This window comes from Budorcas taxicolor, chromosome 11, assembly GCF_023091745.1.
Source record: "Budorcas taxicolor isolate Tak-1 chromosome 11, Takin1.1, whole genome shotgun sequence".
Lineage (NCBI taxonomy): Eukaryota > Metazoa > Chordata > Mammalia > Artiodactyla > Bovidae > Budorcas > Budorcas taxicolor.
This window is the reverse complement of record NC_068920.1, coordinates 131,707,288-131,722,387: the sequence shown is the minus strand read 5'-3', so window position 1 is coordinate 131,722,387 and position 15,100 is coordinate 131,707,288. Positions and strand designations below refer to the sequence as shown.

Below are 15,100 nucleotides of genomic sequence, written 5' to 3'. Positions count from 1 at the left end.
TACGTTTTTCGCTCCTTTTGTCTTTCTGTCGTACTAGAACTGTCATGGCGCCTTCAAGAAAAGGGGCAAGGCCTTCCTTTCGCCCAGCAGAATCGTCCGGGGCACCAGGACCGGACCGAGGGGTAGACAGAGAGACGAGCCTCACTGAGACCGAAAACACCGAACCCGCCGAGAGGGCTCAGCCGGACAGGCGCAGCGGGAGGAGACCAGGTTGAAGGCTACCTCTACGAGCCACAGTACACCCGGGGCACCGCCCACCCTGGCTGCCCTGTCCAATGGAAACCCAACGGCAGTGCGGCACCGCCCACTGTTGGTCAGGACGCCACGAGGGCGGGGCCCGCAGTTCGGTTGCGCCGCGGAGCGCAGCTGTGAGCGAGTCTTTCTGATCCGGGGCCCCGGAACCCGAGCTGGAACTGAAGCGCAGGCTGCGGGGAGCGGAGTCAGGAGGTGAGCGCCTAGGGGAGGGAAGGTTTCAGCGAGAGGACCGAAGGATCGGCCTCTAGGGCCCGGATCTGGGACCCCAGCAGGCGAGTGTCTGGAGGCGGCCCTGCTCACTCGGTGGCCAAGGCCCGGCCCGCCGGAGCCGGGGGGCCGCCTCGGCCCCACATTTCCTGCCCGGCCCTCCCCGACTGCCCCCGAGTGGCGGCAGGGGACCCCGGAATTCTGCGGGCGCGGGGCGCGAGGCCCCGGCGTTCGTGTAGAACTCGGCCTGACGAGAGGCGGGGCCGGCGGCGGGGGCGGGGGCGGGGGCGGGGGCGGCGGCCGCAGGCCCGGAGGCCTGCGGAAGCGCAGCGTCGGGGCCGCGCTTGCTCGCGGGGCCGGCGCGCCGACTGCGCGGGGGCGTGGCCTGCGCCCCTGACGGCGCCGCGGGGCCGGCCTCTGGTGAGGTGGCCGCTGCTGGCTACGGGGCCTGCTTGGGGGCCCGACGCTCCCTCGCAGTCAGCGGGCTAGGCGACCTGTTGGAGTGTTAAATTCCTCCTCGAGTTTATATCTGTCTGACTGGTCAGTCCTGCAGGTCTCAGGTCCTCTTCGGTCCCCTCAGGATGAGAGCGGGCGAGAGGCCTGTGGCCTGCGAGCTGTTGCTGAGGAGTTGAGATGCTAAGAAGCTGCAGTCCAAAAAATGAAAAACTTCGCAGGAAAAAACTTTGCAATGTTTTACCTGCACGGCTCAGAAGTGAACACTGTGCATCTTGGGGTGGCTGGAGGCGGCGAGGAGATTCCCTTTTTCCGTCTGTGGTCTTATTTAAATTTCTGAACGACTGACCCTGAGACAAAAACTCCCAGTGTTGCAAAGGTTTCTTCATCAGCAGGAGGGGTCCTGGGGATTCTTGGGCATTGCCATCATCTTGCCTACTGGGGAGAGATTGGGAAGGGAGAAGACAAGCACATTCGAAGAGCGTCTTATGACTGATGAAGGTCTGGCATCTCGTGCCATACTGTGGATTAACTGTCTGTGCCCTGGGTCCAGAAGTTTCTTTAGAGCCCACTGGCCACAGACTTCCTGTATTACAATTCCACTGATATTTCTTATTTAGCTGGTTCTTTCCTTAGCTGTTCAGATTCAGGATACATTCTATAAATAGTTACTCTAGAAAGTAATCCCTGTGAGCATTTAGCTACTTTTCATGGGGAGAAGAAAAATGATCTGTAACTTAAATTTACTGATAGATTACTAAAACTGTTGATTGAAATCCATGATAGGCAAGGATTGAGGAAAAAACAGGTGAAAAAAAGCATCTTGCCAGATTTTCTCTGTAGTGCTTTGTTGCTCTTTGATATTTACTGGAATGTCATCTAATAAAAATCTCCTCCAAAATGAAAAAAAAAATTTTTTTAAAGACCAAGGAAATCTCCTGACTTGAGTTAAACATAGTGCAGGTTGGTGGCAGAGATGGGCAGAGGAGGGCATCTGAGTTCTAAAAAGAAATGAGAGCTTTTCAAAAGATCCTGATCAGAAGCTTCTGTATTTTGAACTGACTTAGAGGAGCAGATCTACAGGATATTTTCATCCTGGGGAGCATCCCCTTTAGCCCAGCACACACAGGTTCCAGCTTCTTCACGGCCTTCATTCTTAGAGATGTGGAATAACATTCAGCGGTTTTCCTATGACTCTCTGAAATTTGTGACATTTCGCTTTTGAGAATTTTTTTTTCCAAGAAGCCATGTCCATGTATAATACTATACACTCTTTAGTGTAATATAGTACTTTTCCTGTAATGGCTTTGTCTTGAATTATTTGTGCTTAAAAGGGATACCTGTGTCAGATCCAGTGCCTCAGAGGATGGAGCCTTTGAGCCATGTGAATGAAATGAAAACTGGAAGATTAAAATCTTAGCTGTGCCTTAAATGTAGGCTTTATGAGTATTGGCATCTTATTTATATTGTTCACTGTGGTATCTCGAGCACCTAGCTCAGTGCTTGGCCCACAATAGGTGCTTAATAAACATTTGTTGAATGAGTGAATAGGAAAAAAATGTTGCTAACCAGTACCCACCCATTTGCCACACTCACATCACAGGGCAGGTGAGGTCATCAGGAATGAAGTCACTAACCACTACTGGTTACCTGGCCCAAGGGTAGCCTCATCATGGACTGGCAGACTTATTCTGTGCATAGGAGGGATGGAGAGTGGATGCCAGGGTTAGTCCAAGTGGAATAAATCAGCTTAGGGTTTCAGTTGGACGAATTGGTTGAGAATACTACAGCTCTAACTCTCGAGCTGGTTCATTGGAACATTTGGGGATCTGGAGTCATCTGCCCTGCATAGTGCCCATGTAGCTTGGTTCTTGAGCATAGTGCAGATGAGGTAGATGAGAATTCAAAGGGAAGGCTATTGGGTAGGTATTTGCTGAGAAAGAATGAGGCCCCTGATTTTGCTGTTCGATTTGGACCTTACTAAACATGAGTTGTACAGCCATAAATCTTTTGTTTGCCAGTCTTGGGTGAATCATCTTTTTACATGATAAAATATATTTATTAACATGTTTATGCATAGCAGCATATTCTTTAAGCTTGATGTGTACTTCAGTTGGTCACTGACCTGGGTGAGTCATCTTCAGCTGAGATAGCTCCCCTTCTCCAGACTAGGAGAGCAGTTAATGTTTAGGGTTCATACAGGACTAATTCTGATTTTGGACTTAAAGGAAACAAGGGAGCTGTATGTTTTATTTACTTTTAAACCCCAGATTAGGTTATTAGGATGGAATCTTTATAGAATCTATTCTAACCCTCTCCACCTTCTCCCTTCACCCTTGCTCCAACCAATGCAGGCCTGAGTGTTTGTTCCAGCATGTCGGAAGGCGAGCCCCAGACAGTACTCAGCAGTGGTTCGGACCCAAAGGTAGAATCCTCATCCTCAACTCCTGGTTTGACGTCAGTGTCACCTCCTGTGACCTCCACAACCTCGGCTGCTTCCCCAGAGGAAGAAGAAGAAAGCGAAGATGAGTCTGAGATCTTGGAAGAGTCACCCTGTGGGCGCTGGCAGAAGAGGCGAGAAGAGGTAAGGCAGTGGGAGTGTTTAGTGGGAGTATTGTTTCCCTGGTAGCTCATCTGGTAAAGAATCCACCTACAAGGCAGGAGACCCCAGTTTGATTCCTGGGTCAGGAAGATCCCCTGGAGAAGGGATAGGCTACCCATTCCAGTATTCTTGGACTTCCCTGCTGGCTCAGATGGTAAAGAATTCGCCTGCAATGTGGGAGACCTGGGTTTGCTTCCTGGGTTGGGAAGATCTCCTGGAGCAGGGCATGGCAACCCACTCCAGTATTCTTGCCTGGAGAATCCCCATGGACAGAGGAGCCTGGAGGGCTACAGTCCATGGGGTCGCAAAGAACTGGACACGACTGAGCAACTAAGCACAGCACAGCACAGTGGGAGTGTTACTTCACAGTGAATTCTAAGAGGTGAGAAGTGAAGGGACAGAGTCTCAAAGGGGTGGACCAAACTTGAACAGGTCAGAGGCAGGGAGAAGATGATCGTATGGAGTATTACAACAGACAGTTCATGTGGTAACTTTAATTCCCTTTCGTTTGAATTTCTTCTCAGGTGAATCAGCGGAATGTACCAGGTATTGACAGCGCATACCTGGCCATGGATACAGAGGAGGGTGTAGAGGTTGTGTGGAATGAGGTACAGTTCTCAGAGCGCAAGAACTACAAGCTGCAGGAGGTAAGCAATGGTGAAAGGATGCAGCCTGTGGGTTGTTAGAATGCTGGTGTTAAAGAGGAATTGATGTTGGGAAACTACTAGGAGAAGAGTATGTTGGGGTTAGATCATTTCTAGTGGGGATAGGAAATGGCTTTTTAGGATGATAATGCTTTCTGAACATTGTAATCCCAACGTCTCTCCTGCTTCCAGGAAAAGGTCCGTGCTGTGTTTGATAATCTGATTCAGTTGGAACATCTCAACATTGTCAAGTTTCATAAGTATTGGGCTGACATTAAAGAGAACAAGGCCAGGGTAAGAACTTTTTCCTGAGCTTACTGGAAACAGACTAGCTACATTTATTTTTCTTTTTACATTCAGAAAAAGGTAGTATTGAAACAGACCTGGAATCAGCTGGTGTTGAGATGTTGTTGTTTGGTCACCAAGTCGTGTCCGACTCTTTGCAACCTCATGAACTGCAGCACACCAGGCTTCCCTGTCCTTCACCATCTCCAAGTTTTCTCAGACTCATGTCCATTGAGTCAGTAATGCCATCCAACCATCTCATCCTCTGTCACCTCCTTCTCTTGGCGTCAGTCTTTCCTAGCATCAGGGTCTTTTCCAGTAAGTCAGCTCTTTGCATCAGGTGGCCAAAGTATTGGAGCTTCAGCACCAGCCCTTCCAGTGAATATTCAGGGTTGATTTCCTTTAGGATTGACTGGTTTCATCTCCTTGCAGTCCAAGGGTATGCGTATGACTATTACCTGTGCCTTTTGTCTGGTTATAGTCGGGGCAAAAATGAATGAATTTTTGTTTCTTCCTTGCCATAGCTCATATTGCTCAGTAATTTTCATTGCTCTATTAAATCTAAGGAAGTAATACTAAGAACAAAAGAGAGAAACTTTATTAAAAATACAAGGCTTCCACACAGACACAGAGAACAGACTTGTGGACACAGTAAGGGAAGGAGAGAGGAATTGAGAGAGCAGCATGGAAACATACACATTACCATATATAAAACAGATAGCCAGTGGGAATTTGCTGTGTGACACAGGGAGCCCAACCTGGCGCTCTGTGACCACCTAGAGGGGTGGGACGGGATGGGAGATGGAAAAAAGAAAAACACCAGGCTTCCCAATTTTATGTGTATGTCATATAGAAGTTACCCATATAGGGGATCATTTCTATTGTAAAGCTTTATTTGTGTGTTCTGCCTCTCCAGGTCATTTTTATCACAGAATACATGTCATCTGGGAGTCTTAAGCAATTTCTGAAGAAGACCAAAAAAAACCACAAGACTATGAATGAAAAGGTACAGAGAGAGAGCAGACAAAGCTTTAGGCTGGTTTGGAAGTTTAAAAAAGATTATGAAGCTGATCAGGAAAGGGATGAAGGGAACTGTGGAGGGTGAAGAGAGTGGATAACTTCTGACCCTTGGATCAAACTCTGTTCCAGGCTTGGAAACGTTGGTGCACACAAATCCTCTCCGCCCTAAGGTAAGCAAGATCTGGTAGTGTCTTTCCCATATTTATTCCTGATTAGTTCCTCCAAACAAATTTCAGGGCACTACTCTGCTGTTCTTTTCTGCCCCACTTCTTTTCTTCCCCACTTTCTTTGAACCATATTCTCAAGATTAGGCCCCTATGGGTCTTTTAAAGGGTTTATCCCAATGGCTTGACCATGATACTGTCTCCCACCTCTTTCTCCTAGTTCTTATCCAGCTTTTTAACTCATCAGACATAATGGAGATTCAGAGTGTGGGTATTACCTTTGTGATGACCAGCAGGAGACCAGGCCCTTGCTCTTCTTAACCCTTGGGTTCCCCCTGCCCTAATTTCCCACTGGCCCCTCTAACAGCCCAGTGCCCCCACAGCTACCTGCACTCGTGTGACCCCCCCATCATCCATGGGAACCTGACCTGTGACACCATCTTCATCCAGCACAACGGACTCATCAAGATTGGCTCTGGTGAGGGGAGGGAGAGGTTCTGGGCAGGGGAGCCCCGGGAATTTGGGAACCATGGGGGTAAGCTGAAAGGAATGGGGGAAAAGAGCAAAATTCTGAGGTGTGGGCTGGTGATAAGAGAAAGGACCTTACTAGGGGCAATTTATAGAGAGGCCAGTCAAGTAGTGGAAAAAGGGGTAGGGCCTAATCTTGAACCTTTCTGGAGGGAATTTGGGGTTAATACAGAGATCTCGATAGAAGGTTGGGAAAGGGCAAGAGTTTGGTGTAAGGTCTGACTTGAGCCCCTGGGGCTAGACCTACCATCGGAGGTTCCAGGCTGTGCCTGCTGTGAGTGCTTTCATTTGCTGTGTACACGTGTGCAGTGTTTAACATTTCTGTGTGCCGTGTCTGTGTGTTGTGTGTCCATTTGTCTGGGGCTTGGCTGCTCCATCGCTCACAACTTTTCTCTGTTTTCCTCCCTCCCGCTTACGGGCTGCTCTGTTCCCAACAGTCTTTCATAGGATTTTTGCTAATGGTGAGAGCCCCCTCTGCCCTTCGTGGGGCGCTGTTTGTGCTTCCTCTGCTCCCCTTTGCGGCTGCCCAGTGCATGCAGTCGTGGGAGCAAACCCTGTCCCCCTGCCTAATTATGCCTGCTTGGCTGCTGCCCTACCAACCCTTCGCCTGCTTGCTCTTCCATAACCTGCTTGTTTCCTGTGGATTCTGCCTGGCTGGCCACTTATGTCCTGGATTCTTACTCCTCCCTCATCATCAGGCTGGTTCCTTAAGTCATACTGTGCTCCCAGACCCTCTGTGACTTGTAGTCATTGTTTATGATCCGAGTGAGTCCAAACTGGGCCCGGCCCTGGTTCCTCGTTCAGCCCTGTGGCAGGCAGTGTTGAGGAATGAGAGGGCAGAGCAGGGGTCTAAAGTTTTTGATGGATTCCAAGGGAAACTGATTTAAGGGTATTGGTTAAATTTTGAGCTCGTTTTAAGTTTCAGTCAGGTGGATAAGAAGTTAAGGTGGATAAGAAGGAGGCTATCTTTTTTATGGTTGTATGTTAATCCTTCTTACCCATCTTCATCCAAGTTTCTGAGGTCTCTTAATTGTTCCAGATTAGGAAGGGCTGCCAGTGTTTTTATGCTGTACGCAGGGTGGATGAAAGAACTAGACCAAACATTTTCATGAGATCAGGGGTTAGATGTACCTGGGCTTTGGGGCAGGTGAGCAGGTCACAAGTGAAAGCTTTTCCTTAGGCTGTGTTGTACCTTGCCAGCCCAAAGACCCTAGGTACCTGTTAGTTTAGTGCAGAGCCTTTGTTGCTACTGAGTTAGGGACCTTAGATAAGAAGCGGTAGATTGAGAAAGGGGAGGCAGGTGGTGTTCATGTTTAGTTTGGACTTCCTGATGGGAAAGGGCTCAGTTTATGCCTGTTGAGGGTTAGAGACTTCAGGAGAGAATTTATCTTTGGGGGGCCTCTCTCTGGAGCAAAGCTGTGCTTTGTTGACGGTGGTCAGATTGTGGGTATCTCCCCTACTCCCAGTGGCTCCTGACACTATCAACAATCATGTGAAGACTTGTCGGGAGGAGCAGAAGAACCTCCACTTCTTTGCACCAGAATATGGAGGTGAGGCATCCCAGTTTCTCTGCCCTGTGCCCATCCCCCAGATTCTCCAATTTATAACCTAAGGGTCAGCGATAACATAACTGAAACTGCTGTCCTTCTCTACTGGCATGCACAAAGTTTTAAGACATCTCTGCCATGCCCTGCCCCAAATCTCTGATTCACCAAAGCTGCTCTGTTTTCCCTAGAAGTCACTAATGTGACAACAGCAGTGGACATCTACTCCTTTGGCATGTGTGCACTGGAGGTGAGGAGACCAGAAGGGTGGGTAGTGGAGAGGGGTAAAATTAGAAGATAGAAGGGGAAATGGAGGGTTGGCAAGTGAGGTAACTGGTCTGGGGGAGTGATCATGGAAACACTGAGGTTTCTTAGGTCTCTGTTTTTCCTTTTTATTCCCCTTCTCTGCAGATGGCAGTGTTGGAGATTCAGGGCAATGGAGAGTCCTCATATGTGCCACAGGAAGCCATCAGCAGTGCCATTCAGCTTCTAGAAGACCCATTACAAAGGGTGAGGATCCTTAGGATCACTTCTCCTTAATAGACTTTGAAATGTTTGTAGGTTCTTCTTCCTTCTAGCCCCTGGGCAGGCTTCCCTTGTGGCTCAGCTGATAAAGAATCTGCCTGTACGCCGAAGACCTGGGTTCAATCCCTTGGTTGGGAAGATCCCCTGGAGAAGTGAAAGGCTACCCACTCCAGTATTCTGGCCTGGAGAATTCCATGGACTGTATAGTCAGGCACAACTGAGCAACTTTCACTTCACCTATTGGGAATATGCTCTCTTCTAAGAGCAAGAGAATATAAAGCAGAAAGGCAAAGTAGTGAGCATTTCCCTAGGTGTTTTTGATACACACACACATTCTCTCTCAGGTCAGGGGTTTAAGATGGGTAATAAGGTTGAGTCTTAAGGTTGCATGTTAACTTAGGTGTCTCTACAAGAAAGCAAACTGATTTGATGGTTACCTCAGGTAATTGATACATACTTTTAAACAACCATCTTGATATTTTTAAACAAATTAGTCAAGACTTTGACTGTGTGGATCACAATAAACTGGAAAATTCTGAAAGAGATGGGAATACCAGACCACCTGACCTGCCTCTTGAGAAACTTGTATGCAGGTCAGGAAGCAACAGTTAGAACTGGACATGGAACAACAGACTGGTTCCAAATAGGAAAAGGAGTACATCAAGGCTGTATATTGTCACCCTGCTTATTTAACTTATATGCAGAATACATCATGAGAAACGCTGGGCTGGATGAAGCACAAGCTGGAATCTAGATTGCCGGGAGAAATATCAATAACCTCAGATATGCAGATGACACCACCCTTCTGGCAGAAAGTGAAGAGGAACTAAAAAGCCTCTTGATGAAAGTGAAAGGAGAGTGAAAAAGTTGGCTTAAAGCTTAACATTCAGAAAACTTAAGGTCATGGCATCTGGTCCCATCACTTAATGGGAAATAGATGGGGAAACAGTGGAAACAGTGTCAGACTTTATCTTTGGGGGCTCCAAAATCACTGCAGATGGTGATTGCAGCCATGAAATTAAAAGATGCTTACTCCTTGGAAGGAAAGTTATGACCAATCTAGATAGCATATTCAAAAGCAGAGACATTACTTTGCCAACAAAGTTCCGTCTAGTCAAGGCTGTGGTTTATCCGCATGTGGTCATGTATGGATGTGAGAGTTGGACTGAAAGAAAGCTGAGTGCCAAAGAATTGATGCTTTTGAACTGTGGTGTTGGAGAAGACTGTTGAGAGTCCCTTGGACTGCAAGGAGATCCAACCAGTCCATTCTAAAGGAGATCAGTCCTGGGTGTTCATTGGAAGGACTGATGCTAAAGCTGAAACTCCAGTACTCTGGCCACCTCATGCAAAGAGTTGACTCATTGGAAAAGACTCTGATGCTGGCAGGGATTGGGTTAGGAGGAGAAGGGAACAACAGAGGATGAGATGGCTGGATGGCATCACCGACTCGATGGACATGAGTTTGGGTGAACTTCGGGAGTTGGTGATGGACAGGGAGGCCTGGTGTGCTACAATTCATGCGGTTGCAGAGTCGGACACGACTGAGCGACTGAACTGAACTGAACTGAACTGAATCAGTGTGAATTTCTCAAACCAGTCATTTGGGGTTGTATATTTATATAGTTAGGGAAAGTGCCCTGAATAAATGAGCTAAGACTGAAAGGATATAAGGGTTTTGTATCAGGTAATAAGATATGGTGAGTAGAGTCTGGAAAGAAAGGTCCAAAGAGGAGGTTAGTTTGTAAGTCATTACATGCATTTAAAAGGGACTGAAGAAAAGAAGGAAGACTAGTGGGAATCTTGAGGCTAGTGTGGAAAAAGTTTCTAGTTCAGTTTCAGGGTGCGATGTTCAAGTAAAAGATTAGGTATATGGCTTTTTGGCCTTCCACAGGGAAAGGAGGAAAGCAGGTTAATTGTCATGGGACCTAGGAGAGGTAAATAAGTAGGGGTTAGAGAAACAGAGGGAAATCCAGTGAATAAATGATGTAGTAGACAAAGAAAATTGTGACAGTAGGCTTGGGAAATAAAAAGATGGTGAATATTACTGTCCACAGTGGATGAGTTTGGGAAGAGGTAAATTTGGTGAGAGTTGGAGAAGAAGGTAGGCAGTGAGTGGGCTAATAAAACAGAGAGATAGAAAATAAGGAAAAAGATATCATAAGTTTGAACAGCAAAGGAAAGAGAAAGCTTGTGGCTAGGAAGCAAAAAAATAATTAAAACAATGAAAGACAATGACATTTCATATATAATTATAGTTTTCAAAGTCTTTTCAAATACATTTAGCAATCTGTTGCCTTAGCCATTGATGAGCACCTAGTAATAACAAAGTCTTGTGCTAGATACAGTGAGAGAGATAAAGACAAACACAGTGGGCTGCTTACCAGATGCCTGCTCCACTCCCTTGTTCCCTTTTCTAGGAGTTCATTCAAAAGTGCCTGCAGTCTGAGCCTGCTCGCAGACCAACCGCCAGAGAACTTCTGTTTCACCCAGCACTGTTCGAAGTGCCCTCGCTCAAACTCCTTGCTGCCCACTGCATTGTGGGACACCAGCGTGAGTCCTCTTGACCCTTCCAGGAATTTTTTTCCAGTCTGGAGCCTTGTAACTCTCACTGGAGTGTTCCCTTTCCTCTTCTACTTCCAAAAGGATTCTTTCCCACCCTCCCCCAGGACCCCTGTGCCCTCTATAATATTAATCTGAACTATCCTTATAAGTTCCCATTCCATCTTGCCCTCCAGACATGATCCCAGAGAATGCTCTGGAGGAGATCACCAAAAACATGGATACCAGTGCTGTACTGGCTGAAATCCCTGCAGGACCAGGAAGAGAACCAGTTCAGACTCTGTGAGTAACCAACTGAGAGGTTCTGAAAGGGACAGATTGGTCACTCCCACCTGGAGGTTTCTGTCAACTGTCCTTTGTCTGGGAATGGTTAAACCTGCTGTTTCGCTTCTTTCCTTCCATCTTTTTTTTTTTCTCTCCAGGTACTCTCAGTCTCCAGCTCTAGAACTGGATAAATTCCTTGAAGATGTCAGGTGAGAGAAGAATAAGAAAAACTTCCTTTAGGAGGTAGGGGTGGGTGTCCGAAGGCATCCAGAGCCCATCTGACCTGTCTGATCTCCATTTAGGAATGGGATCTACCCCCTGACAGCCTTTGGGCTGCCTCGGCCCCAGCAGCCGCAGCAGGAAGAGGTGACATCACCTGTGGTGCCCCCCTCTGTCAAGACTCCAACACCCGAGCCGGCTGAGGTGGAGACCCGCAAGGTATGGCTGTGTGGTTGTAGCAGAGAGGGACATCTCAAATAAGGCTTTGTGCTGTAAAGACAGGAATGTGTGTCTGCTCACTGGCAGCCATGTCCTGTGGGCTGGGAACCGCGCCTCTTACGGGCTCTTTGCTCACTGGCCTCTACTCCTGTGACCCTCTCTGCCTCCTCTCCCTAAGGGCTCTTTGCTCACTGGCCTCTACGCCTGTGACCCTCTCTGCCTCCTCTCCCTAAGGGCTCTTTGCTCACTGGCCTCTACGCCTGTGGCCTCTCTGCCTCCTCTCCCTAAGGGCTCTTTGCTCACTGGCCTCTACGCCTGTGGCCTCTCTGCCTCCTCTCCCTAAGGGCTCTTTGCTCACTGGCCTCTACGCCTGTGACCCTCTCTGCCTCCTCTCCCTAAGGGCTCTTTGCTCACTGGCCTCTACGCCTGTGACCCTCTCTGCCTCCTCTCCCTAAGGGCTGTTTGCTCACTGGCCTCTACGCCTGTGGCCTCTCTGCCTCCTCTCCCTAAGGGCTCTTTGCTCACTGGCCTCTACGCCTGTGGCCTCTCTGCCTCCTCTCCCTAAGGGCTCTTTGCTCACTGGCCTCTACGCCTGTGACCCTCTCTGCCTCCTCTCCCTAAGGGCTCTTTGCTCACTGGCCTCTACGCCTGTGACCCTCTCTGCCTCCTCTCCCTAGGTGGTGCTGATGCAGTGCAACATCGAGTCGGTGGAGGAGGGAGTCAAGCACCACGTAAGGCTCAGGGCCCAGGCTGAGTAGCGCTGGGTGGCCAGAGGGTGGGGAAGGGGAGCCTCATTTTCTGACTGTCCTATTCTCCAGCTGACGCTTCTGCTGAAGCTGGAGGACAAACTGAACCGGCACCTGAGCTGTGACCTGATGCCAAGTGAGTCTCTCCTGTCCCTCAGAGGATGGAGAGTCTGTGAGCCTCACCTGTGAGGGACACTTTGAGGGGTGGGGAAGGTGACATGGCAGCAACACGCAGATTCACTTAGAATGAGTATCTTCGCCCCTAAAACTGGAGGGTGGATCTGATTTGACAGTTTTGCTTGTGTCCCAGCCAGGGTCACCTGGCCGGGGCTGTTGGAAGGGCTCCCGTGACCCTCAGTCGCGCACTGTGCTCACCCTCTCCTGTTTCTCTCAGATGAGAACATCCCGGAGCTGGCGGCTGAGCTGGTGCAGCTGGGCTTCATTAGTGAGGTGAGGTGTCTGCCTTCCGCCGCTCGGGGTAGGGCGGCTCCTCCGCTCTCTCATCTCGGCCGAATCTCACAGAGTCCTTCCCCTCCAGGCTGACCAGAGCCGACTGACTTCTTTGCTGGAGGAGACCCTGAACAAGTTCAATTTCGCCAGGAACAGCACCCTCAACTCAGCCGCTGTCACCGTCTCCTCTTAGAGCCACTCGGCCCGGCCCCTCCTCCGCGCTGTGGCCTCCGGAGAGGCTGCGGCTCCCGCCCCGCCCCCCAGTCAGTATTACCCCGTGAAGCCCCGCTCTCCTCTGTTATTCAGGAGGGCTCTGGGCTCCCTGGTTCTGAGCATCACCCTCCCCAGCCCTCCCCTTCTCTTCCATCCCTCTGCACTTTGTTTACTTGTTTTGCACAGACGTCGGCCTGGGCCTTGGCCTTCTCAGCAGCCGCCTTCTAGTCGGGGGCTAGTAGCCGAAATGCCGCTCCCGCCCAGCCTGTGTGGAAGGAGGCGCACGGGCGCGGGGAGCTGAGTTCTACCATCCCGCTGGGGCGGACGGGGCGGGAGAGAAGGGTGGTGCTGCAGGGATGGCCCCAGGGGGCCATTCGATTCGCCTCAGTTGCTGCTGTAATAAAAGTCTACTTTTTGCTACGCGAGTAGTGTGTGTGTGATGTGTCCCGCTGTCCGCCAGGGGGCGCGGAGGCCGGACCGCAGGTGTGCCGGGCGGGCGGAACCCGCCGGGGCGCGGGGGCGGAGCCGGGGCCGGCAGGTAAGAGCTGCCCTGCGGCGAGCGCCGACGGACCGGATGAAGTGCCGCCACCTCTGCGCTTTCGGTAATTTCCGGCCCCTCCGGTCTTGTTTTCCCCCGAGGGCCCACCCTGGACCCGTCCCCGGGCCAGTGGCCGACCTGGGGTGGCCGTGCGGGGCCGCCGGCTCCTCAGCCGGCCCAGCCCGCCCCTCGCCCGTTCCTTGCAGACGCGGCCCGGGGCCCCCGGCGGCTCATGCGGGTGGGCCTGGCGCTGATCCTGGTGGGCCACGTGAACCTGCTGCTGGGGGCCGTGCTGCACGGCACCGTCCTGCGGCACGTGGCCAACCCCCGCGGCGCCGTCACCCCGGAGTACACCACCGCCAATGTCATCTCCGTGGGCTCAGGGCTGCTGGTGAGCGCGGCGGGGCGGGGCGAGCCGGGGCCGGGGCGCGGCCGGTGTGGGCCGCCGAGCGGCTCGGGCTTCAGGTTTCGTTTCTTCCAGAGCGTTTCCTTGGGACTTGTGGCCCTTTTGGCGTCCAGGAATCTTTTTCGCCCACGACTGGTGAGATTTCTGGAGCTTTAAGGAGGAGGCCTGGTGGCAGGGAAGCGGGGAGGGTGGTGGTGGTGGGGGGTCCTGATTCAGCTTCGTCTTTAGTGGGAGAGGGAGCCCCAAATAAGAGTAACCAAGGTGTCTGGTCAGTGGGCGAGGCAGCCACCGCCCAGGCCGCTCACCCTGACCTCCTGCCCCTGCCAGCACTGGGCCCTGCTGGCGCTAGCGCTAGTGAACCTTCTCTTGTCTGCTGCCTGCTCCCTGGGCCTCCTCCTCGCTGTGTCCCTCACTGTGGCCAATGGCGGCCGCCGTCTTATTGCTGACTGCCACCCAGGACTGCTGGATCCTTTGGTACCGCTGGACCAGGGGTCTGGACATGCTGACTGCCCCTTTGACCCCACGAAAATCTATGTGAGTCCAGTTCTCTCCCCAGCCTTTTTGCAGTCCACAGAGCCTGGGTCCTGCCCGCACTTGCCACTCCTGCCTGGCTTCCTCTCCTTGTCTCCCGCCCTTCCTTCACCTTTTAGGACACAGCCTTGGCTCTCTGGATCCCTTCTGTGTTCATGTCTGCAGCCGAGGCTGCTCTCTCTGGTTACTGCTGTGTGGCTGCGCTCACCCTGCGTGGGGTAGGGCCCTGTAGGAAGGATGGGCTACAGGAACAGGTAAGGAAAATGAACAGGAAGGGTTCATTCAACACACATTGTCTTGAAGAGACGCTGTATTATACAACTGAGGGCTGGAGCACTGACCCCGCCCTCTTCTGTAGCTGGAGGAGCTGACAGAGCTTGAATTTCCTAAACGTAAATGGCAGGAAAATGTGCAGCTACTGGACCAAACGCAAGAAATCCGGACCTCACAGAAAAGTTGGGTTTAGGGCCAGGTAATGGGCCAAGAGGACTGTGGCCTGGGAAAGGGCAGTGGTAGGGAGCACGCCTCGAACTGGGTTGAGTCCCTTGCTGTGCTGCTGGCCCTCTGACCAGGCTCTCCCTTCTGTCAAGCAGGTGCAGGTCCAAAGGCTCCGTCCACTGACCCCTAGGATGTGTTTATATAGTAACAGCTGTAATAAAAGGACGTCTCTTCTGCTCGACTGTGTTTCCTTTTGGGGGAAAGGGGTGCTGGGCTAGTGTTGAGGGTGA

At 50.9% G+C, this 15,100-nt stretch overlaps 2 protein-coding genes across 2 annotated transcripts; both read left to right on the top strand.

The window, feature by feature from the left end:
- Positions 1 to 321: 321 nt before the first annotated feature.
- NRBP1 (nuclear receptor binding protein 1) lies at positions 322 to 13,322 on the top strand. Its single transcript, XM_052647443.1, has 18 exons — positions 322 to 447; positions 3,270 to 3,499; positions 4,042 to 4,164; positions 4,354 to 4,455; positions 5,363 to 5,452; positions 5,596 to 5,636; positions 6,014 to 6,108; positions 7,625 to 7,708; positions 7,894 to 7,952; positions 8,114 to 8,212; positions 10,645 to 10,777; positions 10,963 to 11,068; positions 11,209 to 11,259; positions 11,353 to 11,488; positions 12,166 to 12,219; positions 12,307 to 12,370; positions 12,629 to 12,684; positions 12,773 to 13,322. The coding sequence occupies exons 2-18, from the start codon at positions 3,290 to 3,292 to the stop codon at positions 12,875 to 12,877; spliced, it is 1,608 nt and encodes a 535-aa protein (XP_052503403.1). The 5' UTR covers positions 322 to 447; positions 3,270 to 3,289; the 3' UTR covers positions 12,878 to 13,322.
- A 149-nt stretch (positions 13,323 to 13,471) lies between these two features.
- On the top strand, positions 13,472 to 15,000 carry KRTCAP3 (keratinocyte associated protein 3). Its single transcript, XM_052649653.1, has 7 exons — positions 13,472 to 13,499; positions 13,642 to 13,826; positions 13,917 to 13,976; positions 14,169 to 14,375; positions 14,492 to 14,626; positions 14,731 to 14,844; positions 14,966 to 15,000. The coding sequence occupies exons 1-6, from the start codon at positions 13,472 to 13,474 to the stop codon at positions 14,836 to 14,838; spliced, it is 723 nt and encodes a 240-aa protein (XP_052505613.1). The 3' UTR covers positions 14,839 to 14,844; positions 14,966 to 15,000.
- Positions 15,001 to 15,100: the final 100 nt, after the last annotated feature.

Bases quoted from the DNA above. Each gene is read 5' to 3' on its own strand.
- NRBP1 (XM_052647443.1), top strand. From the start codon at position 3,290: ATGTCGGAAGGCGAGCCCCAGACAGTACTCAGCAGTGGTTCGGACCCA. The intron at 7,953-8,113 runs GTGAGGAGACCA...CCTTCTCTGCAG, and splicing joins TTGGCATGTGTGCACTGGAG to ATGGCAGTGTTGGAGATTCA. The intron at 11,260-11,352 runs GTGAGAGAAGAA...ATCTCCATTTAG, and splicing joins AAATTCCTTGAAGATGTCAG to GAATGGGATCTACCCCCTGA.
- KRTCAP3 (XM_052649653.1), top strand. From the start codon at position 13,472: ATGAAGTGCCGCCACCTCTGCGCTTTCG. The intron at 13,827-13,916 runs GTGAGCGCGGCG...CGTTTCTTCCAG, and splicing joins CCGTGGGCTCAGGGCTGCTG to AGCGTTTCCTTGGGACTTGT. The intron at 14,376-14,491 runs GTGAGTCCAGTT...TTCACCTTTTAG, and splicing joins TTGACCCCACGAAAATCTAT to GACACAGCCTTGGCTCTCTG.